The following is a 25,455-nucleotide window of genomic DNA, read 5'->3' on the forward strand; positions in this document are numbered from 1 at the left end:
GAGTTTTTAAAGAGCCAAAGTTTGATCCATTCGTCTCTGAGCTTCACAGAGGAACTCTCATCATCATCAGCCGCTGTGACGTCGCGCTGGTTATAAAGAGTTCTTCATGTTAGCGGCTCGGTCAGACTTGAAGGTTCAACAGCATCATTTGAATCTGTCGGCAGACCTGCAGCTGTTATTATTCTCCATAGAAACGTCTTTCTGGATGAAAGAATCTTATGGAAATGTAGAAAAATGAAAATGTGTCAACATGAAAACTGAGAAAAGTACAATAAATGTTTAAACATAGATCTTTGATTTTTTCTTAATTTCACTTTGCTTTAAAAATAGATTTTACTTCTAATCATGATTTTCTTTTATTTTGTATCACGTACTCTTTTACATTTTATTTATTTTATAATATAATTTCATACATTTTTACTTTATTTCAAATTGATTTGTATTTTATTATGTACATTTGTAATATTTTTGATGAAATTTTGTTATGCTTTTTTATTTTTTCCAGCAAGAGAAACCAAACACATGTTCATGAGCTCGTTCACTTTATTTCAGATTGTACACTAAAAATTACACATGATTAACTAATTATACCTGGATCCAGGTGATGAAGCAGTGGGAGGGGCTTCAGTCAGAAACGTCACAGACATGTCAGGCCTGTCACGAGTGAAAAGAAGACTTTAAAAAACTTTGGGATGTTAAACTTTGCTCTGCAGGACCCTGCTGGCACTAACGTGGACGTTCTTCAGCCGATCGCTCTCATCTCAGATTTTTGGAGCTTTAAATGCGACACAGTCACGCCTCGCTGGCTGTTTCATCATTTTAGCTTCTTTTCTGTTTCACTGCTGGTGGACTGAGGAAATCTGCTCCTCCATATAAAATCACATGGTGCTGTGTTAATGCTATCCTCCAATCAGGCTTTGACATGATGATGATGTCATTGATCCAATCAGGCTGAAGTCAAAGCGAGCAACCCATCTTCAGGTGGCTGAGGGTTCCTGTGATGACTCTGTGATCTTCTTTCAGGTAAACAGGTGTAAAAGTCAAACTTAAAGCTGGCTTCAGTAGAAAATGGCGGTCGCGGGATTTCACTGATGGCGGTTTGAGGCTCAGCTGTGGCTCTTCTGCACAACTCTCTCCTCCAATTGCGCGTAGCGCTTTAGCAGCTTGTCGTACACCTGAAACAAAACAGAAGAAGAAATCCTGAGCTCGCCTCTGCTTCCTGTCCTGACAGAGAGGGCGGGGCTATATCTGAGACATCAGAGACACTTTTCAAACACGCTGCATGTCTGCACCTTAATCTCAGCGCTTAGAGGCCATCTTGGAAACATTTGTGGGAGGCTGTGTCAGGTGTGATGAGTCCGGGTGTGTCAGTGAGTGAGTTTAATGAGTGTTCACAGGTTTGTTTGATGGAAACTGACTTACAGGAAAGTGGAGGAAGTCTGAACGGGACAAGAGCCTGCACTGCAAAAACTCAAAATCTGTGTATTTGTCTTATTTCTAGTCAAAATAATCTCATCACATTTAAAATAAGACACAATCAATTACTGAGTAACATTTCAGTAAGATTTAGAAAACATGTTTTTAGAAAGTGCATCTTGAAACTAGAGAATTTTCACTTGTTCCACTGGCAGATTTTTTTCACTTAATACAATTTTTTTTTGCTTGGAATAAGTGAAAAAGTCTGACAATCAGCTACTGAGTAGCTGATTGTGTCTTATTTTAAGTGTGATGAGATTATTTTGATTAGAAATAAGACAAATGTACTTGGTAAGACTGAGTTTGTTCAGTGTGTTCTTTGGACTCATCTGCTCCAGCGTCCTGCAGGTTGTTTTAGACCTGATTCATACAGCGGCCCTGAGAGCTCAAACACACTGCAACAGAAGAAAACAGAAGCAAACAGAAAAATGCTGCAGAAACTCACAGAGACCAACACGAGGGTTTCATTAAGGTGACGGATCAGCTGCAGCAGTGACAGGAAGTAAAACACGAGAAGGACTGAGACATGCTTAAAAGAAGCGGAGAATCCATCACCATGCAGGTAACGTGTGTTTGAATCACATGACTCATGATTAGCTGTTTACTGTAAGTGTGTTACATGTGCAGCTGGTCCGTCACCTTAATGTCTCCCCAGAAACACTGGTGTTGGTCTCTGCTGGGGAGCAGAGAGTGTTTCTGTGGTTATGAGGGCACGTTTCATGAAGCTCCTGCTGCCTCAGAGACCTGCTGCACGGTTCAGCTTCAGAGGCGTGGGAACGCATCATCATACAACGGCGCCTCACCTCCTTCGCCTTCGGATGCGGGGTGGCGACTAGTCGTGGTTCCGGTGCTTTCTTCACCACATCAAAGAAGGACGCTCCAGATTCTGCCACCAGGCCTGAAACCAGACATCGACCAATCAGAGGCTTCTTAGAGCCGTATTTCATAAACACCTGAAGCAGAATTCACTGATCCGCCTTTTTTCTGTTCTGATGTCAGACGGTCTCACTGCAGGCTGTGAATCAGTCGTGTCACCATGTTTTTCTCTTTGTAGACATATTTTCTCCCTTTTTCATGGACCTGAGTGTAATGTTGCATCAGAGCGGTCTGACTAAGTAAAGAAATTGTCTGAGTTTAAGAACTTGGCCCAAATGTTTTTATTCATGTGAAAGGAAATCAAAAAATATAGAACCCTGTTTCCATTTCCACAGACCAATGAGCAAAGTGTCTACCACAGCCATCTCCATCAGGGCTTCCACCAGAGTAACATCTGCTTGATCCAATCACATAAAGTTATCTCATGTCAGTTATTAACAGACTGCAAATAACTGCCAACTAGTCCACATTCAGTCTGCTAACATACTGCTTTCCTCTCCTTCTTTCCTTCCCTTTTATGTCCTCTCCTTCTCTTCTCTCTTCAAACTGAAACTCTCTCAGAGCTCAGAGACGAGGCAGTCTAGTGCGGGATTTTCAAAATAAAAGCTGTGAGCACACTGACCGTGCAGAGCTCTGTAGGCTGAACCCAAACAGGTGGAGTCAGACAGGTCGATGGTGTAGACCGGAGCGTTGAACACGTCAGACAGCACCTATGGAGGAGACCACAGGAAGTGACTCTTCTCCCTCTTTGATGACATCATTCTGGCTATGTCCATCTTTTACATACAGTCTATGCATGCGGGTGCTAATAAAGCCTCAGACGGACCTGCAGGATCTCTTTATTCGATGACGCTCCTCCCGTCGCCAGAACTCTGGTTCCTGGAACTGAAAACACAAAATGGACTCCCAGCTGAGACTTAAAGCACATTCATGGTTTATCTAAGGAGGACGACGGCTTTACCGTCACCTCAGTCACAGTTACAGCGCTCTGGCTCAGAATCAGAGCCAGTGTAAGATTTCTGTATGAAACAAGGGCTCAGGTTTAAAACGTGTAATCAGAGCTGAGCGTGATCCACGAGTTTCCTCACACAATAAAATCAAACAAAGAAAAACCAACGAATGGAAGCGTGTGAGGTCTGAGGAGGTCTTACTGATGGAGTATCCCAGCCTCTCAGCATGAAGCCGCCTGGACAGGAACTGACCCTCCACCACAGCCCGAACCTCCACCCGAGGACTCAGCGAGGACACCTGCAGGTGGAACAGGTGAAACAGGTGCGTCACAGTCTGGGTGTAAACAGATGGAAACATGATAAATGCTGGTGCACAGACCTCACAGTCAGCAGAGTCAAAGCGATGAACACCAATCACAGGAGGAGTGATCTCCATAGTTTCAAAATAAAAGCCTGTAAACACACAGCACAAGGAATCAGACAGAGGAGGCAAGGAAGGAAGGAAGGTAAGGAAAAAGAAAGGAACTGAAGCAAAGAAAGGAAATGATGAGGTGAAATGAACCTCACCGATGTTTCCATGGTTTCCGAGCGGCGTGTCACTCAAAGCTGCTGAGAAAAGTTCCCATGATGCTCCAGCACACTCGTTCCTGACGCGCTCCCTCGTCAGAGACCCGTTCTTGAAGCTGCTGATGACAAAACACCTGAAACACTGCAGCCTGTCTCTGGCTCCACCCCCTTTCCTAAGCAACATGGCGGACGCATCGAGGAGTCTGGTTGCCTCTGACTTTCTTGACATCATTGAGCTCTCACCTGACAGCTCACCTGTTTGTGTGTGTGTGTGTGTGTGTGTGTGTGTGTGTGTGTACCACAGCAGAGCCATGTACTCCTGCTGCTCCACCGGGTTACAGAAAACGTGACCCTCCAGAGCCGGACGAGGCTGCTGCAGCCACAGGAACACCGTGTCACTGGTCCCCAGACTCACCTGGACAGACACACACACACACACACACACACACACACACACACACACACACACATTAACAGCCACAGTAACCCGGCGTGATGACAGGAAGTGTGTCAGAGTCAGACTCACGGCGACGTCTCCGGGCTGCAGCCTCATTCCTGCCAGCGACGCTGAACACAGAAACAGATTTGATTCAAACATTTTTCACGTTCAGTTTATTTGAATCACGTCTGTTTTAGTATTTTTTAATTTATTTATTTAATTTATTTATTTTTAATTTTGTAATAATGTTTAATGATGTTACTTTATTCTATTTTGTTATTCATTTAATATTTTATTTAATTTCTCACTTTAGTAGAACTTTTATTTATGTTTATTTGTTTTACATACTTTAGATTTCTCTTTAATTTCATGGTGAATCATAACCCACATGTTTTGTTAATTTTCATATTACTGTGGTTGTCATGTGGTGCTGATGTGGACCTGTGTAACTACAGGTTCACATCAGCACAAATAACATGTTTAACATTATCTCATTATATACTGGTTGTTAGTTCAACTTCATATTTATTCTATAACATATTTCAGCTGTTTTGTTAAAGCTTGTGTTTACTGTCTCATTCAGAATAAATAAAGTTTATCTCATATGACCTCACTGATATCAAGTCTTACAGGATTCTGTTAAACAGGCCTGATGTTTGTGTTTAAACGGTCACACTTCATGATGTTGGGGAACAAATCTAAACATTTAGATTTTAATGATTAACCATCAATAATCTCACATGTACCTGGGTTGTCTCCAGTGAACGCCACCACACTGCAGCTCTCTGAGAAACCGTACCGATGCACAAAGTAGGAGGAGACGGGACCCTGCAGACAGTCAGACCAGAATGTCACGGACCATCATGAGCACAAGAGAAGCCCGCAATGAGTTGAAACATTAACTTGTTATCCCTTTACGGCCGGTCGGGGCGGACACGCTCTGTTTTGAGTAACTATTTTTTCAATCTCGGTAGAACCGGGACCGCGTGAGCTAGCACAATAATTTTTTTGCATATGAAACCGGAGGAGTTGTACTTACATCTTATGCCATCAGCTTGTCCTCGGTCACGGTTTCCTTCCACTTATAGCTTTGCAAAACATTGTGTAAAAAGCACTTGTAGCAACAAAAACATAATATTCCAGAAACACGCTTTGCCGATCTGATCAGCTGTTTGTAACACTTCCTACGCTGGAATAGACGTCCGCGCGAACGATCACGTGTTGCCATTACCTGCCCGAAACCGGAACTGACGTCATTTTCACAGAAAATGTATTTTTTTTCTATGGAGCGTTTACAAAGACATGCTGGTGTTTTTAAAACTCATGTTTGAGTTTATGCTTTTCTGAATAGTTTCTGGGATGCAGAACTCAAATTGCACAGCTGGAAATGCACATGCTGGTTTCCTCACAAATTTGGATTATAATATTTATTTTTGCTTTTCCTGCAGTATATAAAAATTGGTGTATCTCAAAAATAAAACTATGAAGACACTCCAAAAAATTCCTGTGGTTGGAAACTATTCTGTGCAACTTTTTTGTATTTACAGTTTTGAGGGATAAACCTCTGAAATTTCTGCAACTAGAAATATGCAAAAAAAACAAAAATGATTTTCAATTTTTTTGTAATTTATTGCACTTTTTTGTAATTTATGTAGTTACTATGGACATAATGCAAACATATTATTAAAATTTGGGATATAACGGTTGTATTGTTGTATAGCAACTTGAAATGCTCCCATAAATGGCTCCACAGCATGTAGAATACAAAGATGGTGGACTTGGCTCTGTGGTTTTCATGTGTATCCATATTCAGTGATATAGCTGGAAATTAACTACACATATAATTCTTCTCTGTTTCTCTTTTTTGACATATTTTTCAAGTAACCTATTTTATAATATTTATAATAAAACTGGAAATTCTGTTTTTGCTGTGACACTCTGATCCTTTTAGGGGCCCCCATGTGGCCACCCCATGATAAATTCTGGAGGCTCCCCTGCTTACCAGCACAGATGTGGAGGGCAGTGGAGCTCCCAGCAGCTGGTCCAGGTGAGGAGCGGTGGCCTGCAGGCAGATCTCAGACCAGTTTCTGGTCCTGATGTCCAGCAGATTCATCCCTGAGCCTGAACAATCGATCAGTGGGTTCATTGATTAGCTGATGGGTGAGAGACCCTCAGAGAGCGACGAGCCAAACAAACCGTACCGTCGCTGTAGTCGATGGCAGCGTAACCACCGAGGAAGAGAGAGGCGGCAAAGCTGCTGACCAATGAGATCCTCTGAAACCAAAAACACACACGTTCATGAGGTGTGAGGAAACAGCTGGAGGCGGGACTGTGCAGGTGCAGTGAGGCTCTCACCTCGGTGTCCTGGAACTCCTCCGCTCGGGTCTGATGCAGTTTGGCGATCTGGTTTCCTGTGAAACGCTGCAAACACACAGACGCATCCTTTAAAGCTCTTTAACACACACACACACACACACACACACACACACACACACACACACACACACACACAGATGTGGCACAGCTGGACCTCGTAGGCTCTGGATCCGGTGATCTCCGCCAGCCTCAGAGCGCCTCCTGCTGCTGCCTGCAGGTCCTCACACTGCTGAGTGCTGCTCGAGTCCATCCACACCGGACTGTCCGACACCGAGAAGCTGTCCTGAGGACGCAGCAGCACACCTGAGTCAGCATTTAACCACACACACACACACACACACACACACACACACACACACACCTGCAGCAGCTGGTGCAGGTCCTGGTCCGGGTCCAGATGTTTCAGAGTCTCAGACGCTCCTCTCCTCCAGAACACGCTGCCATGTTGCTGAGAGACAACACAAGTCAACCAGACTCCATTCACTTTTCTTCAACTTTTACAGATCGTTTCCCTGCCTCCTGCCAGGTGATGGCAGCGTGCTATATGATCAGAAGTATGTGGACACCCAGTGAGCAGCTCCCTCTGAGCTGCACATCACTCAGCAGCTTTGATTTCAGCAGGTAAATGTTTAGAGAGCACAAAAGTGCTTCAGGATTTACTCCGAGTCACACGTGCTGATGGGAAGTCGTGCAGTTAGTGTGACACGATGCTGTCATGCACACTGAAGCACTTCATGAGAAAACACAGACTCTGTCTCAGCAAACTTCCCACCACACTCCACTCATTCTTCTCCAGAGTTTAGAGGAAATTTATTTTTAGTGTTTGCTGCTAAAAACACAAACAAGCCTGAGTTCACAAAAAAGAAGGTGATGTCTGTGCTGTGATCAAAAGTATGCGGACACTCCTGGTTCTCCTGTGTTAAACAAGCTGTTCACTTTACAACACCTGAGAACATCAAACGATTTAGAAATATGAATTTTTGGAGTTTTTAGGACATTTGAGTAACTTCATACTGCACCAGAAGAACTTTGTACTGTGGATCAGCTGACAGCACAAACTGTCTGAACTTCCTGTTTCCCTCAGTGGAAGCACAGAGTCACTCCTGTCCAGGTGTCCACATATTTCTGCTCATACTGCAGCACTCGTCCTGTTCGTGCTTCACAAATTATTGGACATTTATGCCAAAGTCTAACTTCAACCATCACCTGACCGCTGCCTGACAGCGCTCTGACACGGGAGAAGTCAAGCCCCGCCCTCTTCATCTTGTCCAATAGCAGGTCCAGAGCCTGGGGACGGAGAACAGCCAATCACAGAGACACAAACACAGGTCAGAGGTCAGCTGATGAACCTCAGCGTGAGTTAATAGTTTAACAGCTGTGTGTGTTACTGTGTGTTACTGTGTGTGTGTTACTGTGTGTGTGTGTGTGTGTCTCACCTTGACCCACATGAGCACAGGTGAAGTGACAGTGAGTCTGTCAGCGTGGATATGAACTCCTCCCTGAGTCCTGAGAGCAACAAACACACCTGAACTGTCAGACTTTCAAAATAAGACAGTGGCTGGAATCCTTTCACAATAAAAGCCAGTCGGTCACCCTGACAGGTGTGAGTGTGACTCATGAAGCCTTCCAGCTGTCTGATGCTGTCAGGTTTATATGATCTATACCTGAATTCATGCAGCTCGGCGTCAAACTGCACGCCGCTCTGATGAACCACATGCAGCTCTCCATCGATGACCACCGCCTTCAGCTTCAGGAAGACATGAAGAGGAGCAGAGTAAAGACAGAGCTGCTGATTGGACGGGAAACCTGGGTTTAAAGTGCAGTGGAGGGGGCGTTGATGTCACATGTTAGGAGGAAACGTGAGCAGACTGTTTCAGGAAACCACGGACGAACCGTCATCCAGGACTTTTACTTTGAAGGGACTGTTCCTGTTTTTCAAAGTTTCATTGTTTCATGAAGTTGAGCTGATGAAAGTTTTAGTGGTTATAAAGAAAAAGAATGATTTGTATAAGTGATGAATGAAGTGAAGAAGAGGATGGTGCAGCTGGAGCTGCTCGCTGTCTTTATACAACTATGTTGTACTTCCTGCTGCTGTCTCGGACACAGTGTGAAAACTGACATTTTTACTGTCACTCAGACTTTTTAGGGATAAATGAAGGAAAATGAGGTCATCCTGTTCACAGAGACGCTGACAGGTTATCGGCCACGTCACCGACGGCAGCTCAAACACCTGAAATATCATTTAGGGCAAATATCGCTTTATGAGCTCAGATTCACTGATCAGCTTCATTTCCTCTTATTGATTATTGGAAACGTATCGGACGTCATCAGCAATGTGACAGCTTCTGACGTCATCGACCTGTTTCAATCTGCGAGTGCACGCGGGTCAAAACCTGTCCGATCAGCTGGACTCTGTACCGACAGTACGGAGTCCAGCTGAGACAACAAATCAAACCTTCCGCCGTCTCCACGTTCTGCGCCTGCGCACTAAAGTCCGTTATTATACTGCTACGTGCACGTGGACAGCATGCCACAGCAGACATAGCGCAGGTGAAGGAGGGACAGGTGAGGTGCTGTTACCTGCTGCGTGCTCAAGTCCAGGCCCAGATAGAGAGGAGCGCGCGGAGCGGAGGCCATGAGCGCGAGGAACCACACAGGAGGAGGAGGGGTCAACGTTTAGTGACACAGCCCACAGGCTCCTCCTCCTCCTGAGCGCAGACTCCGTGTTGTGGACAAACGTGTAGAGTTCGTGCTTTTAAAGGGACAGTTCACCCAAACGCTTTAGTTCACATCACAGACTGTAAGTAGAAGATGGAAGATGGATACGTTTTTGGTATTAATAAACAGAAACATGATGCAACAGAAGACAGTGTGTTAAAGATCTAAAGACCACATCAGATAAAATAATAAACATGGTTCAGCCCATAGAGTGGACAGGGTTTATTTGTTGTTGTCAGTAGCAACGAGGCCTACGATGGTGCCAGAGCACATGTTGAATCAACACTATGGGCAGACTGGAATAAAGGTGAGTGTTATTAACCCTCTGAGGTCCATGGACACGCCTCCAGATCACATGATGGATTTAATCTGACACAGCAACGAGCTGCAGCCACGCTGAGTCTGTGTTTGAACTCCTGTTGAAAGTCAGGGCCGTGCAGAGACGTTTATAGGGGCGGGTGCTCAAAGCTAAAAAGGGGCACATTGAACCAGGCTGAATAACAACAACACACATTCATCAAGAATCTAATATGGGATCGCATCATACTATATCACTGTTGTGAGGCAAAGCAAACGTAGCCTATGTTTTACCTGATGGGTACAATGTTGCTGTTGAGGGGTTGCTGCTGCTCCTCCTGCTGATAGTGCTGGAGGGCAGGGCTGTGCTGATCTGAGACTGTAGACATTAAAAAGTCCATAGGAGAGATGGTAGCTGATTAAACAAGTGTCATGAAATAATAACAAAATGCAAAGATTGGTGACAGCACTTGGAACCATAAGGCAACAAAAAACTGAGAAATAAACTAGACCCTGCCTGTGATTCACTCTTTGCCTCTCTCCCTCCTTCCATCCCCTCATCTCATCTATCACTCTCCACTTGCTGTCCATCTGAGAACAAGGCACAACTTGCTATTGCAATAAACTATAATTTAATTATCCACACTTAACAACTCTTACACTTAATCTATAATAAAATGATGACAGAAAAATGTTATAGAAGCAAAACATTCCAGTTGTGCTTATTATTATTTTTATACTGGAATACCTCTCCAACAACTGGTACATGTGTTAATGTTACCTGTGCTCTTTGTAATCCAGCTGCTGAGGGATCCACTGCCTTTAGTAGCCTCACACAGCTCCTACTGTTTCCTCCTCATGTCCTTACCAGCCATGTCTGGACAATGTTATGAGTAATAATTCAAAAATCCATATACATAAAACACACACATGCACGCACACACAGGGACATTTTAGACCTTCTTCAGAATACTGTATATACTGTGGGCACAAGTTTCCATCATGGTGCTGATCCAGAATCCTTCCTTTATTATTTATTACTAGAGCTACAATAATAAAGCAATGAGGGGGAAAAAAAGTAATAAATTTATAATAATGTATTTATGATGATTCCATTTGTTTCACTATCCACTCTGTGCAGGCAGAAAGCTTATTACATTTTTAAACTGTAGAGATACAATAATTTTGCTGCTGTAAAATCAGCATTTTGTCTTATTTAAAATATAAATCTAATATAATCTGTTTCTTAATGTATGTTCTTTAAAATACAGCGTGTTTTTTTAAATATTATAATTATAATAACCCATTATTATGTGGACATGCATATTACATCGTTTTAAGTGAAATATAATCCCTCCAGAAAGGCAGGAAAAGCCCTGTAACTTACTGTAAAACTAAATATGTTCCCTAAAACGGTGACAGAGCTACAGACCCATGACAGCCTTACCCAGTGAGCCAGCAGCTATGACCAGCACTACTTGTGCAGTTAATAAAAGGACAGGTAAAGTTTGTCGCGCTGTTACACACACAGCACGCTCATTTGTTTCAGTTCGTCAGTTGCCACAAGACAGCTTACCAACGTGTACGTGATAAGCTAATACTCCTGTGTGCTGCAGACTACAGTGTGCGCTGTACACCTACTTACTGGTTCTGTCGCATCAGTCTGTGTCTCTGAGGTCATTTGTGTTTCTCCTACAGCTCCGGACCGCAAAAAATGCGCGTGCTCTTTGTGAGCTCGTTCCCGGCTCGTAACCAGCGCGTTCTGCCGTCAAGGGCGATCATTGGTTAATGGTGATCATGTGACTGATGCAAGCCAGATCCTTTCATTTAGCAAATTGTGATTAATAGTTAAATATTATTGTTGAGGGGCACAGACAGGACTCCACACGCACACATTTAAAAAAAAATAATTAAAAAAAAAATTGTCTCAACAAAAGGGCACTTTGGGCACCCATCAGGAAAGGGCGGGTGCTCAAGCCCCTTCCGCCCCCCCCTCTGCACGTGCCTGTTGAAAGTTCAGACTTCAAACTATACACCAGTTTGTAAATGTTACTGATCGGCCACTAAAACCAGAGTCATGATAAAAGAACAGACACAGTGATTCTTTCTAAATCGTCACGTTTAGTTTGGGAAAATCATCGTTTTCTAAACTTAACATCTATATTTGTATGTCAAGTTATGAAAATCATTCAGTAAACATGTTCGTGTTTTTTACAGTAAAATATAAGTACTACTAGGATTTTATGTTTTTGTGTGATTTCAGATCAGTTGTGTTACTACAGTATGTCAATGAAAACATGGCTGTAAATTCAGACACAGCTGAAAACACTGAAACCAAACAAGGCAAAACAATTACAGGTAAAATCAAACTGTAGTCAAAGATGTCCAGTTATACCTTCATCTCAGTGCCGATTTCTGACATTTGGTGTAAATTTAAGCAACAATTTAATTATTTCTAATAAAAAACAGTGAAACTGCACACAAACATGAAAACGTGACATCAATCTTATAAAAACATTACGTTTATTAATCAGTGATGTTTGAAAGTCTTTCCAGGTGAGTTTGATCCAGGAGGGTCTGAAGCCAGAGTCTCTGTGCAGAGACTGTAGGAGGACAGAGCAGCAGCAGAGCAGTCCAGATCCACTGATGATCCTCTGTCAGATCCAGAGGGACACACAGGGATGATGCTGGACTCTACATTGTGTCTGACAGTGGAGCTGTTCTCAGAGCAGTTCACTCTGCAGCACTGACAGTCATCTGCACTTCATTCCTCTGTCAGTCACTGCTGGATGAAGCTCTCCTCTCCACCTCCCAGTAACATGGCCCAGTCAGAGCGTCTCTACACACAAGCTGCTGCTGCTTCAACCTCTCTGGATCATCAGGACACAGCTGCTCCTCTCTCAGCACACACACCGTCCTGTTTACCATCATCAGCTCCACCTGCAGAGAGAAGGAGGAAGAGCAGAGGAGATAAACCAGTGTTTCCAGAGATTCCTCCAGGTTCATACGCTTTTTTCAGGGTCAGATTCAAGCACTTTTTAAGCACTTTCAATGTCCCTTTTCAAGCTTTTCCAGCACATATATCTCAATCTCGCAGCCCATGTCACCCCTACTTGCGGTCCACATAATGAAAAATTATTGTTCAAAAACTGATTTAATATGAAGGCAATAGGCAGAGTGTTACAGGCACATCCCTAAAGAATGGAGCCTCATGTGTAGTCCAGCTGTAAGTAAGCTATTAAGACTCGACTGTACACTGTGTTCGTGTTTTCCTCTGAAACAATAAGTTCGGTTGGAGCAGCCTTTCAACGCCTCTCTCTGTCTCTCGCTAGCAAAGTTGACCCAGACAACAAAGTAAAGCTAGTTTTCAGCTATGAGCCCGAAATGAACCCGACGTATTAGCCAGAGGTCCCTTTACTACGGTTCGGAGCCGCGGACCTGTTTTATATACGCGCGGAATAGTTTTCTATATGAGATCGCTGCAAAAAGTGCAGCCTTACCTCATGTCCACCGACTGTTACTCATTTTATATTAAGATTTACACATCTAGTTGGTATTGGTATGGCGAGTAACCTTCAGTAATAGTAATAAATCATCTTCCCAACACTGTCAGTGGCTGATTGTGCCCCACAGGCCTCAGTGTGAGCTTGAAGCCATTTATAATGTTTAAGTAGTTTAATGTGTCGGTGCTGATGATAAACACATTTTGAATGAAAGCTGGGGAACTTTGGTAGCACAGAAACAAGTGGCTATTCTTTGTGACCACATGGATCACTCATATCACCATTATTTCACCCAAAGGCACCAAGTTAATACTCAAAAAAGCTGCAGCAACACACACAAATATGAACAGTACTTGGTGACAACTTTGCTTTTAGCCTTTAACCCTCTGGGCTCCAGGGTGTAACTGGCTGCTTTTGACTACTTTTGAATCATTTTCATAACTTGAAATGCAAATAGAAATTGTACATTTTTTTAAAAATATGCACAAGTTTTGCAAACAACAAAGTTATATGATACTATTTACCTAAAAATGCAGCCAAGGCTCAGACGTTTTTTATTTAACCATTTAAAACTATTTACAGAACAATCAGCTGTGCTGCATCAAATAAGAAGGCACACAAATTATTTATGCAAATAGTTTGTGTCAGTATAACACAGAGGAGAACAGCACAGGGATAAACCTGCAGGTCTGACAGCAGGTGTGTCACTCAGCGTTTACGCTGCAATCTGCCTTTGGTGGCTTTTTAGCACCAACTGTGACGTTCACTAGTAGAACTGACACACAAAACAAAACAACAGCTACACACTAACTACACAAGACAACACACTAACTTGAGACTCCAAACACAGTAAACAAATCTCTCACATATCCAAACTCTCTCTCTCTTTCGCTCACTCGCTCTCTCTCTCTTCCCAAACAACCAAATTGCACATGTTGCCGTATCATTTTTGATTGGTCTACATGGTACATTTTTCCACCAATAGGGAAGGAGTGTTTTTTCTTTTTTTCACTCCCAAGCGGAGAGTGTTTGCTAGCGCTGTTCGTAGAAAACACAGTTTTTACTGTTTCTTCCCGCTGTAAACACCACTGTTTTATTCTGAAAAAAACATTGCGAGTTTTTTTTTTTTTTACATTAAAAGTCTGGTTTTACGTGGCCTATCAACACAAGTTAAACACTGGTATATAGTTTGAAGTCCGGAATTTCGACCCAAGTTGGAGACTCTGAGTCTGTCAACCCCAGAGGGTTAATCAGAAATCCTTAAGTTGGCTAGTTATGTATCGGGCTAATGTTTAATGTTTAATGCTTTCACTTGAGCAAAGTAACTTATATTACTGCTACTGCTAAGTAATGTTAGCTAAGTTCACAGCATATCCATAAATCTCTATGCCATAAACAGCACTGCCGTATTGCATCACACTCAGTGCATTTCAATCATTTCTCCAGCGAGTTTGGTAGCTAGCAAAATAATAACCATAATTTAAAAAAAATAGCATGTGTAACGTACACGTACTGGAAAATTATTTACTAGGACTCACCTATCATGCGACTGGAGAACGCAAACTCCGCCATTGTTGTTTTCCATCAAACACTCATTAAAACAGCAACCTACAGGTATGTTAGCGCACTCATCCCCGACTGTCCGAGGGAGGGGCGGGGTCACATATTGAAACAGACAGATGTGCAAGGCAGCCCAGGCGGGGAAATTTTGCTTTTACATTTTGCGACTCATTTTATTTCTCTATCTGATAAGAAAACTATTGAATCAGATAGTTATTTGTGGTGCATGAAATACAGTTATACTTTCAAGCACTTTTAAACACCACATCTGAAATTCAAGCACTTTCAAACCTTGAAAAGACAATATTAAAATTCAAGTGTTCTCAAGGATTTCAAGCACCCGTATGAACCCTGCAGAGACTCTTCATCAGCTGTCAGTCAGTGATGCAGCACATGCAGTGTAAAGAGCAGCAGGGACTTCAGTTTCATTGGTTTTATCTGCAGATTTCATTTACCGTAATGTTTGGACCATAAGACACATTAAGCGAAACAAAACAAAATCAGATAATTCAAACTTTACTCAACTCAGTCTTCTTGCTTCCTCGACTTCTGTAACATTGATTCATTAATATTGAATTCTATCACAGCTGCTCTATTCCCATGTTGTTGCAGTATATTAATGACTAACCTCGTATTGTGGATGGATTATCTCAGCTGTTCTCCTGACTGAAGTTTGGTCCGTTTACAGCATCCTGCCATGCGATTGCATTTGTCCCTAACCATCGGGAACCCTCACGTTAACTTTTATCGAGTGGAAAAAAGTTAGCATTCATCCTGCAGCTTCACTGTGTTTATGCTATGCTAACATAGCTGTGTCGCTAGCGATCACGTAGCACATCATTATATACCAGCTAGCCCAACTTCAGTAACCCTACAAACGTCACTGCTGCTTAGTTTCCTGTCTTCATTTATGTTGGAAGTGATAGCAGAGCTGTACGTTTGAATGTTTCAGAAATCTCTCAGTCAGAACATGCTATATCATGTTTAGGTGGAAGCTAGCGAGCTAACTTCCTGCTAACTTCCTGCTAACTTCTAACTTTGTTAAATTTAATAAATTCTGTTTTCATGGATGCCTGGATGTTAAACTTAATTGTTACACCTGTTAAAGCAGCAACGCTGATCATTTTATTAAAGATGAAAGAATTTAGACAGTTTTTAACTCTCAGTGAAGCAGACCAAGTTTAGGACCCAGATTACTCCGCGAGGCTCCTGACTACAGCAGCTGTAATGGTGCGACAATCCATCAAGCGGTGCAGCTTCATAGCTTACCAAAGTCGTACTTAAACATTTTTGACAGATTTTTGAGCGCCGTGTAGCACATAAAATCGGTCCGAGGTCAGTAAGCACAACCAAAATTCATACATAAGGCCCACTGTCGATTTTTAAGAAAATTAAAGGATTTTAAGTGCACCTTATAGTGTGGAAAATATGGTACGTCCGCAACAAACTTGTTCACACTTCATTACTAGAGAAGTTAACCATGTTTAATACAATACCACTGAAGCAACATTGACTGACTACAACCATTTACTGACCTCAGAGTTTCCAGGCTATAGTGTGAATTCTCTACAAGATCAGACAACCGCTTCACATGTAGATCCTGCAGGTTGTTTCCTCTCAGCTCCAGCTCTCGCAGGTGGGTGGGGTTGAATGTCAGAGCTGAGTGCAGATATTCACAGCCAACAGCTGATATAAAGCAGTACTCCAATCTGCATAAAGAAAAGATGAGTTTAGAAAAACGCGGAGGAAAAATAAAGCACAAGTTTATTAAATAACTCTCAACTGAAATCACTTTTGTTTATTAGACAAAGTGCTTGAAATCATTCAGTGTTTCATCATCTGTTCAGAGCTGAAGAAGGTTCAGAATGTAGAAGTTTAGAAAATGGAAACTCCAAACAGCTGAAGCCAACAGGAAGCAGCTTCAAACAGGAAACTGTGCAGAGTTTCAGACTATATGTCCTGATGCAGCCAGTTGGATTTTGGAGATTTGAATCTCTGTTCTGTGACTAAGTCCTTGAATCATTTCTTCCAGTTGGTCCAACAAGACAGACTAAGTATTGGACATGTGTTGTGGCTCCATTAGGGGAGCTTCTACATGTGATGTGATGGCCCCTCTGGGTCTGTCAGGTCACAGGACTGAAGAGAGCTCAAACTGGGCACACAGTTGTTCCAGTCTGGACCAAAGACTCTATACTGGTCTGTGTTTATCTAACCTGTTCAGTGTGCTTCTCATCTTTGCTTATGATCGTGTGGTTTCACTGCTTTTTATTCTTGGATATACTAATGAGTGTCAGAGAAATTAGGATTTGTCTGTTTTTCATGCTCATGGCTGTTTAATTAAGAGTGAATGGTCCACAGTATGGTTATGGCCCAGTGATTTAGCCAAATTAAAAAAGAGACACTTTCATAACACTAGAAACTGACTTTAATCTTGACGTAGCCCACAGCTTCCCTCTGGTGGAAGCTGTGGGCCAACAGGGACCACTGGTCGCCTGTGGTTAGAAACAGCTGCTATAGTTCAGGCCTAACTCCAAACCAGACGACCCTTTGTCCCTCACCACCTCCTCCTTACTTTCTTTCTGATGTCTTTTAACTTGCATGGTTGCATGGTGCTTTTTTATAATGAATATTTTGTTAGATAATCAGATTTTGCCATAATGGGCCTACTCTACATGAAGGCCTACATCTGCAGTTTAATGCCACCACAATGTTTTTATCATGTACATCCACACACAACATGGTGACTGACCTCAGAGTTTCCAGTCTGCAGTATGGACTCTGCAGAAAACCACACAGCTGCTTCACTCCTGAATCCTGCAGCTTGTAATTGTGACACAGGTCCAGATGTTTCAGATGGGAGGGGTTGGACTTCAGAGCTGAGGTCAGATAAACACAGCTGATCTGTGACAAGCTGCAGATGCTCAGCCTAAATAACGAATAAAAGATATGTGTGTTGGATTTTTTACTTGAAATCATTCAGTGTTTTATGATCTGCTGACAGTGTCGATCCAAACAGCTTAAATGTGTTTGTGTGTGCGCATGTTTGTTTCAACCACAGTCCTTTATGTTTCAAGGTTCAAAGAACAGTTTGAAAGAATTTCATATATGTACATATGTATCTGCTGCCCTCTGCAAAAAGGTTTCACAGCATCAGGACCAGGACAGCAAAATCAGAGAAACCCAGAACAGCCCAGCTGCTCCAGCCTTGACTCTTCCTGTGTCTGTAACATCTTTGACCTTCCACTCTTCCAGCCAATCAAAAACAAAGCTGACCGTTCCTTTTTCTTTCTGCTCTTATTTCTGAGGCTCTTCTTCACTGCTCGGACCTTCTGCCCCTGAGTCCGTCTACATGTTTCCATTCAGAAGAGAAGATTTCCTGATTAGCTGTTACCCGTCACTAACCACATGAAGAGCTTCAGCTACATTAACTTCATGAACAAAAGTCAGAGGAGCCACCTTGATTGCAGTTATTATTTCAAATATGAATAAGATTAGTAGAGTATTTACACTGAACAAAATTATAAACACAACACTTTTGTTTTTCCCCCCATTCCTCCCACACAAAAGACCCATTACTCTCAAATATTGTTCACAAATCTGTCTAAATCTGAGTTAGTGAGCACTTCTCCTTTGCCGAGGTAATACATCCCACCTCACAGGTGTGGCCTATCAAGGTGCTGATTAGACAGCATGAATATTGCACAGGTGTGCCTTAAACTGCCCACAATAAAAGGTCACTCTGAAATGTGCAGGTTGATCACACAGCACAATGCAACAGATGTTGCAGCTTTTGAGGGAGTGTGCAATTGGCATGCTGACTGCAGTAATGTCTACCAGAGCTGTTGCCCACGAAATGAATGTTCATTTCTCTGCCATGAGCCGTCTCCAAAGGTGGTTCAGAGAATTTGGAAGTACCTCCACATCCAGCATGTTCACCTCTACGATTGTCTGAGACCAGCCACCCGGACAGCTGCAGCAACAATCGGTTTGCATAATAGACAGTGTGTGTGGCATCGTATGGGTGAGCAGTTTGCTGACGTCACTGTGGATGGCGTTGCCCATGGTGGCGGTGCAGTTCTGGTATGGCCAGGCATATGTTATGGACAACAAACACAGGTGTATTTTATTGCTCGCATTTTAAATGCACAGAGATACCGTGACAAGATCCCGAGGCCCATTGTTGTGCCATTCATCCACAACCGTCATGTTGCCGGATGACAATGCACAGCCCCATATTGCAAGGATCTGTACACAATACTTGGAAGTATCGAGCATGTTTGGGATGCTCTGGATCCGGGGTATATGACAGCGTGTTCCAGTTCCTGCCAATATTCTGCAAAATCGCTCAGCTATTGAAGAGGAGTGGACCATCGTTCCACAGCCCACAATCAACAACCTGATCAACTCTATGCAACGGTTTTACACTGTGTGAGGCAAATGGTGGCCACACCAGATACTGACTGAACCAAAACCAGAAGAGTGCACAATGAAGACCCTTATTGTGGATCAGTATAATACTGCGATCGGCGATCGTGGCTCAAGAGTTGGCAGTTCGTCTTGTAATCGGAAGGTTGCCGGTTCGAGCCCCGGCTCGGACAGTCTCAGTTGTTGTGCCCTTGGGCAAGACACTTCACCTACCGCCTACTGGTAAAGCCAGAGGGGCCGACGGCGCAATATGGCAGCCTCGCTTCTGTCAGTCTGCCCCAGGGCAGCTGTGGCTACAACTGTAGCTGCCTCCACCAGTGTGTGAATGAATAGTGGAATTGCGCTTTGAGGGTCTCGAAAAGCGCAATATAAATGCAATCCATTATTATTTTATTATTAATGTCTGCAGCCTCTTTAGCATAACTAAAACATAGCGTCTGACCTCAGTGTTTCCAGTCTACAGCAGGGACTCTCCAGGAAACCACACAGCTGCTTCACTCCTAAATCCTGCAGGTTGTTTCCCCTCAGGACCAGATGTTTCACATGGGAGGGGTTGGACTTCATAGCTGAGGCCAGATAATAACAGCTGACCTGTGACAAACTGCACCACTCCAGTCTGTATAAAGAGGAAAAGAAAAAAGCTTATTCGACAGTTTCAGGTTTAAATCATTGAGGGTTTCACTGTTTTTCAGACTATATGATGCAATGTGTCCAACATTAATGTAATTTATTATGAGCCAGACACATATAGCCTAAGTTGCCTAATAATGGCTAGAAAAGGACAACACAGAGGTTCTGGTGATGGCAGCACAATAACAAGCCCTAAGCAAAGATGCCATGGAGACAATCTTCAGCACAGACATGATGCTCAGAAATCTGTCATCTCGTGGACTACTACAATAAAGAACCTGTTGGACATTATGGACAATGCTGGGCATCATCTGCATATGGCCATAAACAACCAGAGGAGTCTGTTCAGTGACAGGTTGCTTCTCCCAAAGTCAAGGACCAACAGACTTAAAAACGCCTTTGTCCCACACACCATCAAACTGTTTAACTCCTCTCTGGAGGGGAGAGGGAGGGGAGACAGGGGGACAAAGGAGGGCGGGAACAACTAATCTGTAGTGCCTATATATATATATATATATATTCTCTCTCTCTCTCTCTTTTAACATCCAATGGTGTAATAGACTCACAAAAGTTGAAATGTGCAATTCCCTGGTATTCTTATTCCTGTTTATTCTATTTATCCCTATTGTATAATCTGTATTTATATATGTGTATATGTGTATATATGGTATATTTGGCCCAGTTTGCATTCTCTCTGGTTACCTCAGCTTCCCAGCTGAGTTGACTGGTAACTCTAAATTGTTCATAGGTATGAATTTGAGTGTGAACGGTTCTATGTGTTTCCCTGTGACAGACTGGTGATCTGTCCCGGGTGTACCCCGCCTCTCGCCCTATGGTAGCTGGGATAGGCTCCAGCCCCCCGTGCGAGCCTGACAAGGATAAGTGGAAGAGAATGGCTGGATCTATAATTGAGCCATTTGTATATATTAGAGCTATTTCTTATATCCTTCTAAAGTTTGTAATATATTGTATTATTTATTTCAGTTCAGTCTGTTACTGTTATTGCCCTAGAGCAGGGGTCTCAAACTCAAATGAGCCGCGGGCCACTTCTGGCACCGTCATCTCATTGGAGGGCCACTTTAGTGTTCAAGTAGTACAAAAAAAAACAAGAAAACACCCACTAATATTTCCTAAAATGTAGTGTTGTGTTTGTTTTATTTAATTCCAAATATTGTGTAACAAGACAAAATTGCAAACATGAACGTAATTTTTTTCTCACTCTTAACTATCTGAAGCCTTTCTGCTTCAGTTTCATTTGTCATATGCAAGTTAGCACAGAGTCAGCATTGCAATGAAATGTATTTGACGAGCAGCAGACAGTCACTCAGCAGTATAGTACAGTAGTTTCATTGAGCTACCAAATAAACAACTCTTTCTGGCAGACACGTGGCAGCACTTTTGCTACAATTTTGTTTGTATTTAACAAAATAAAAATGCAGGCATAAGCGTACACATTAGTTTTCGACTGCAAGTGAAAATTGTTTTCTTTCCAAATAAATCTCTCACCGAACTAACACAGCCCTCAACATGTTTGCACTCTCTTGTTACCTCGGCCAGGTCCGCGGCTCTGAACCGCGGTAAGGAGACCTCTGGATAATACTTCAGGTTCTGTGTTGGGCTCGTAGCCGGGAACTAGCTTTACTGTCTGGGTCAACTTTGCTAGCGAGAGACAGAGAGGCATTGAAAGGCTGCTCCAGCAGAACTTTATTGTGTCGGAGGAATAGACGAACACAGTGTACAGTCGAGTATTTACAGCTTACTTGCAGCTGGGCTCGTCAGGCACTCTCACGGACTACACCACCCATGAGGCTACAGTCTTAAAGGGCCATGCCTGTAACACTCTGCCGTTGTATTAAATCATTTTTCGAATAATAATTTTTAAAAAATATTTCTTTACATCAATATGCGGGCCGCAAGTAGAGGTGACGTGGGCTGCAAATGGCCCACGGGCCGCGAGTTTGAGACCCCTGCCCTAGAGCGACTGTAACTACATAATTTCCTTAGAGATTAAAAAAGTTGTCTAATTCTTATACAGGAGCTCAACAATGGACTATATGCTGTCTCTATTCCTGTTCACCTTGTACTCCTCAGTACAACTCTGGGTCATTAAGTCTACATACTCAGAACAATCTGATTATTCTGAACAAGTTTAATCTACACCAAATAGACTTAAGTATTTTTCTACCTACACATTATACATACAGGAGTGTTATCTGGCTTGGCAAGCCTGTGGGACTCCAAAGGCAGCTGACAGGTACCATCAGGCCAGGCGGAGTGCAGCTCTGGAAGCGGCTGATGCCAAAACTCAGGTGCAGTAGGAGTTTGGTGAGACCTTGGAACAAGTCTTTTGATTGGTTCTTTTAAAGTACTTTGGTTATTGAGTCTGGCTTCGGGCACCGGAAGTCTACGACCACAGCTACGTTTGGTGGACTCTGTGGAATCCTTTAAAATGCAGGTAAAAGTTTTCTGTTTAAACAAGCCTTCTGTTGAGCAATTTTGCTGTTGTTGTTATTTTTTATTTTTAAATTTTTATTTACATTTATTTACATTGTATTGTCTGTTTTGGTACTTTACGTTTTGTTTATTTTAACCTCTGTGCACAGAGCTTTGTGACTACCTGTCTATGAAAAGCACTTAATAAATAAACTTTACTTACTTATAAAATATTTTGTAAGAGAAAAGACCCAAACAATTTGCAGTGAGAGACACACTGACATTGGCAGGACATCTATGTTGTTCATTAAATGTCAATAAGTTCTTGAGAGTTAAAATGAACTTTTGGGTGTTTTGACTGGTGTGTGATTAATGTTAATTGCTTCTTACCCAGTAAACTGGTAACGACTTTTTACTACAGTAAGATAAAATTCTGTTAAATCCATAGAACTGAAAATTTAAGTTCTCTGGATTTACATATCAGAAAAACGTGGCGTCTAACCTCAGAGTCTGCAGTCCCCCGTGTGGATTCTCCAGAAAACCACACAGCCGCTCCAATCCTGAATCTTGCAGCATGTTAAGACTCAAGTCCAGATGTTTCAGATGGGAGGGGTTGGACTTCAAAGCAGAGGCCAGATAATCACAGCTGATATCTGACAGACTGCATTTCTCCAATCTGAATAAAAATGTAAAAGGTATCAGCTTAACAAATTGACTTCCTGTTTGAAGTCATTCAGTATTGATAATCTGTTCACAGCAGAAAAGTGAGAATATAAAAGCTGATAATGAATGAACATGTTGCTTCTCCAGCAATAATAGAAATAGTGAGCTTCAATATTTAGTTTCATTTTTTATGATTTCTGAGCGACAATTAGTTTAAATGGCTGAGTGGAGTAAAATTTGAAAAACAAAGCAGAATGCTTTAATGTTTAATTGAATGAGATCAACATCCTCATACTAGCCTGTCACTTCTATTTGGAGCCAAAAGGAAAAACTGTTGTTCAGTCGTTTGGCAAGAGACAACATTTCTGAAAACACTCAAACTTCTTCACATTTGTCTTCAGACACATCCTGAACATTTAGGAACTAAAGAAAGTTTCAAACATCAATCAAAGATCTGAAATATAGAAAAACAACAACAGCTGCAGTCAGTGAACTCACCTCAGAGTCTCCAGTCGACAGTTTGGACTCTTCAGTCCAGCACACAGAAGCTTCGCGCCTGAACCCTGCAGCTTGTTTCCACTCATGTCCAGCTCCGTCAGATGGGAGGGGTTGGACTTCAGAGCTGAGGCCACAACTTCATAGTGAGTCTCTGAGAGTCCACACTGAGCCAGTCTGTTATTATAGAAAATATAAAATCTGTGTTATAAAGACAGACCGAGTGTACATTAATGCAAAACAGCTCAACTTCATGATGCATGTGTGTGGTGGAGCAGCAAGGACAGTTTCTGTTGTTGAGGTCATCTGGAGCAGTTTGGAAGGTTATGTTTTTGAGTAGCAGAGGCCATTTCTGTTGGTGTAGGCAGTTTGTGTTTGTGATTCCAGTGATTCATGGAGCTTGAACCACTCACTATGGCACTAATTATGAGCCTGAGATAGAATAAGGTAACTGCTCTCCACCTCTATACAAACACAGTGGCTGACAGAGAAAGACACAGCAAGTCTCCCACATCCAGATGAAAACAAAATCTTTACCAGCGACTGAATGTTACATTTAAATACATTCACAACAACACATGATTGAGCCTTCTGTGATTAATAAAATAAATAAATTGATTTCAGCTGTATTTAAAGTGACTTTAAATGGCTGCATTTTCCTGTTATATTATTTAAATGTTATCCAACAATTACGGAAATCTATGTATTTATTGTATTTAATCATCAAAAAACTGAGCCACCACCATCATCTACATCACCCACCCAGGTGTTCTAAGGATCCAATGACAGTAACCCCCTAAGTATGAGTGGCCTCATACTCCTTTTACTGTTTGAAAAAACTGCTGAGCTTTGCTTTCACCATAGGAAAGCTGAATGTAAAACTAAAACAAAAGAAATGTAAAACTAAAACAAAAGAAAATGATTTAGTACTGTCTACGTATTAAAAACAAACCTACCAGTCTACACTGATTTATGGTGTAAATGATCACATCTGGACTCACCGAGCCTTTCTGCAGTTCCTCACAGCTGGAATCAGTCTGTGTCGTCCTTGGTCTGATGTGTTGTATTTCTGCAGGTCCAACTCTTCCAGAACCTCCTCTGACATCTGCAGCATGTGGGCCAGAGCTGAGCAGTGGATCTCAGAGAGTCTCTCTGATCTGTTTTTTGACTTCAAAAATTCTTGGATATCCTGATGTATTGAGAGGTTATTCATTTCTATCAGACAGTAAAAAATGTTGATGCTTCTGTCAGGAGAGATTTTATCACTGTTCATCATCTTCAGGTTGTTGATGACTCTCTGGATGGTTCCTGGGTTTTTCTCTGTCTGACCCAGCAGACCTCCTAAGAGTCTCTGGTTGGATTCCAGACAGAGGCCATGAAGGAAGCAAACAAACAGGTCCAGGTGGCCGGTTTTACTTCACAGCGATTCTCTCATGGTTTCTGAAAGGAGCTCAATAAGTGATGGGATATTATGCCAGATATCCAGAAAATCCCTCAGCACCTTTGTCTTCCTGCTGGTGAAACAGTGGAACATGTAGACTGCAGCCAGAAACTCCTGAATGCTCAGATGAACAAAGCAGTAGACTGGTTTCTGGAAGATCACACACTCTCTTTTGAAGATCTCTGTACAAACTCCTGAGTACACCGAGGCCTCTGTCACATCCAGACCACACTGCTCCAGGTCTTCTTGGTAGAACATGATGTTTCCTTTCTCCAGATGTTCAAACGCCAGCCTCCCCAGCTTCAGAAGAACTTCCCTGTCAGCCTCCGTCAGCTCCTGTGGACTCGTCTCATGTCCCTCATGGTACTTGTTCTTCTTCCTCTTTGTCTGAACCAGCAGGAAGTGTGAGTACATGTCAGTCAGGGTCTTGGGCAGCTCTCCTCTCTGCTCTGTAGTCAACATGTGCTCCAGAACTGTAGCAGTGATCCAGCAGAAGACTGGGATTCTACACATGATGTGGAGGCTCCTGGATGTCTTCATGTGGGAGATGATTCTGCTGGACAGCTCTTCATCGCTGAATCTCCTCCTGAAGTACTCCTCCTTCTG

At 42.6% G+C, this 25,455-nt stretch overlaps 2 protein-coding genes across 5 annotated transcripts; both read right to left on the bottom strand.

Moving 5' to 3' along the window:
- Positions 1 to 525: 525 nt before the first annotated feature.
- xylb (xylulokinase homolog (H. influenzae)) lies at positions 526 to 9,398 on the bottom strand. Of its 2 annotated transcripts, XM_013265284.2 has the most exons (19): positions 9,265 to 9,398; positions 8,349 to 8,431; positions 8,121 to 8,190; positions 7,891 to 7,971; positions 7,046 to 7,132; positions 6,839 to 6,967; positions 6,664 to 6,729; positions 6,510 to 6,582; positions 6,311 to 6,429; positions 5,055 to 5,136; positions 4,396 to 4,436; positions 4,169 to 4,284; positions 3,870 to 3,985; positions 3,682 to 3,755; positions 3,504 to 3,600; positions 3,179 to 3,237; positions 2,975 to 3,062; positions 2,280 to 2,374; positions 526 to 1,175 (listed from the first exon to the last, which is right to left on the bottom strand). In XM_013265284.2, the coding sequence occupies exons 1-19, from the start codon at positions 9,319 to 9,321 to the stop codon at positions 1,107 to 1,109; spliced, it is 1,602 nt and encodes a 533-aa protein (XP_013120738.1). In that variant the 5' UTR covers positions 9,322 to 9,398; the 3' UTR covers positions 526 to 1,106. The 2 variants fall into 2 exon arrangements, 1 of the variants encoding a protein (XP_013120738.1); XR_003221585.1 differs by lacking the exon at positions 526 to 1,175 and having other exon boundaries at positions 2,327 to 2,374; positions 3,140 to 3,237.
- A 3,180-nt stretch (positions 9,399 to 12,578) lies between these two features.
- On the bottom strand, positions 12,579 to 25,075 carry LOC102077010 (NACHT, LRR and PYD domains-containing protein 12). Of its 3 annotated transcripts, XM_005461849.3 has the most exons (7): positions 24,410 to 25,075; positions 23,412 to 23,585; positions 22,753 to 22,926; positions 19,630 to 19,803; positions 17,512 to 17,688; positions 16,298 to 16,471; positions 12,579 to 12,639 (listed from the first exon to the last, which is right to left on the bottom strand). In XM_005461849.3, the coding sequence occupies exons 1-7, from the start codon at positions 24,682 to 24,684 to the stop codon at positions 12,630 to 12,632; spliced, it is 1,158 nt and encodes a 385-aa protein (XP_005461906.1). In that variant the 5' UTR covers positions 24,685 to 25,075; the 3' UTR covers positions 12,579 to 12,629. The 3 variants fall into 3 exon arrangements, with proteins under 3 accessions (XP_005461906.1, XP_019207852.1, XP_019207853.1); XM_019352307.2 differs by lacking the exon at positions 17,512 to 17,688; XM_019352308.2 differs by lacking the exon at positions 12,579 to 12,639 and having other exon boundaries at positions 16,306 to 16,471; positions 17,512 to 17,638.
- Positions 25,076 to 25,455: the final 380 nt, after the last annotated feature.

This window comes from Oreochromis niloticus, linkage group LG9 (genome assembly GCF_001858045.2).
Source record: "Oreochromis niloticus isolate F11D_XX linkage group LG9, O_niloticus_UMD_NMBU, whole genome shotgun sequence".
Classification (NCBI taxonomy): domain Eukaryota; kingdom Metazoa; phylum Chordata; class Actinopteri; order Cichliformes; family Cichlidae; genus Oreochromis; species Oreochromis niloticus.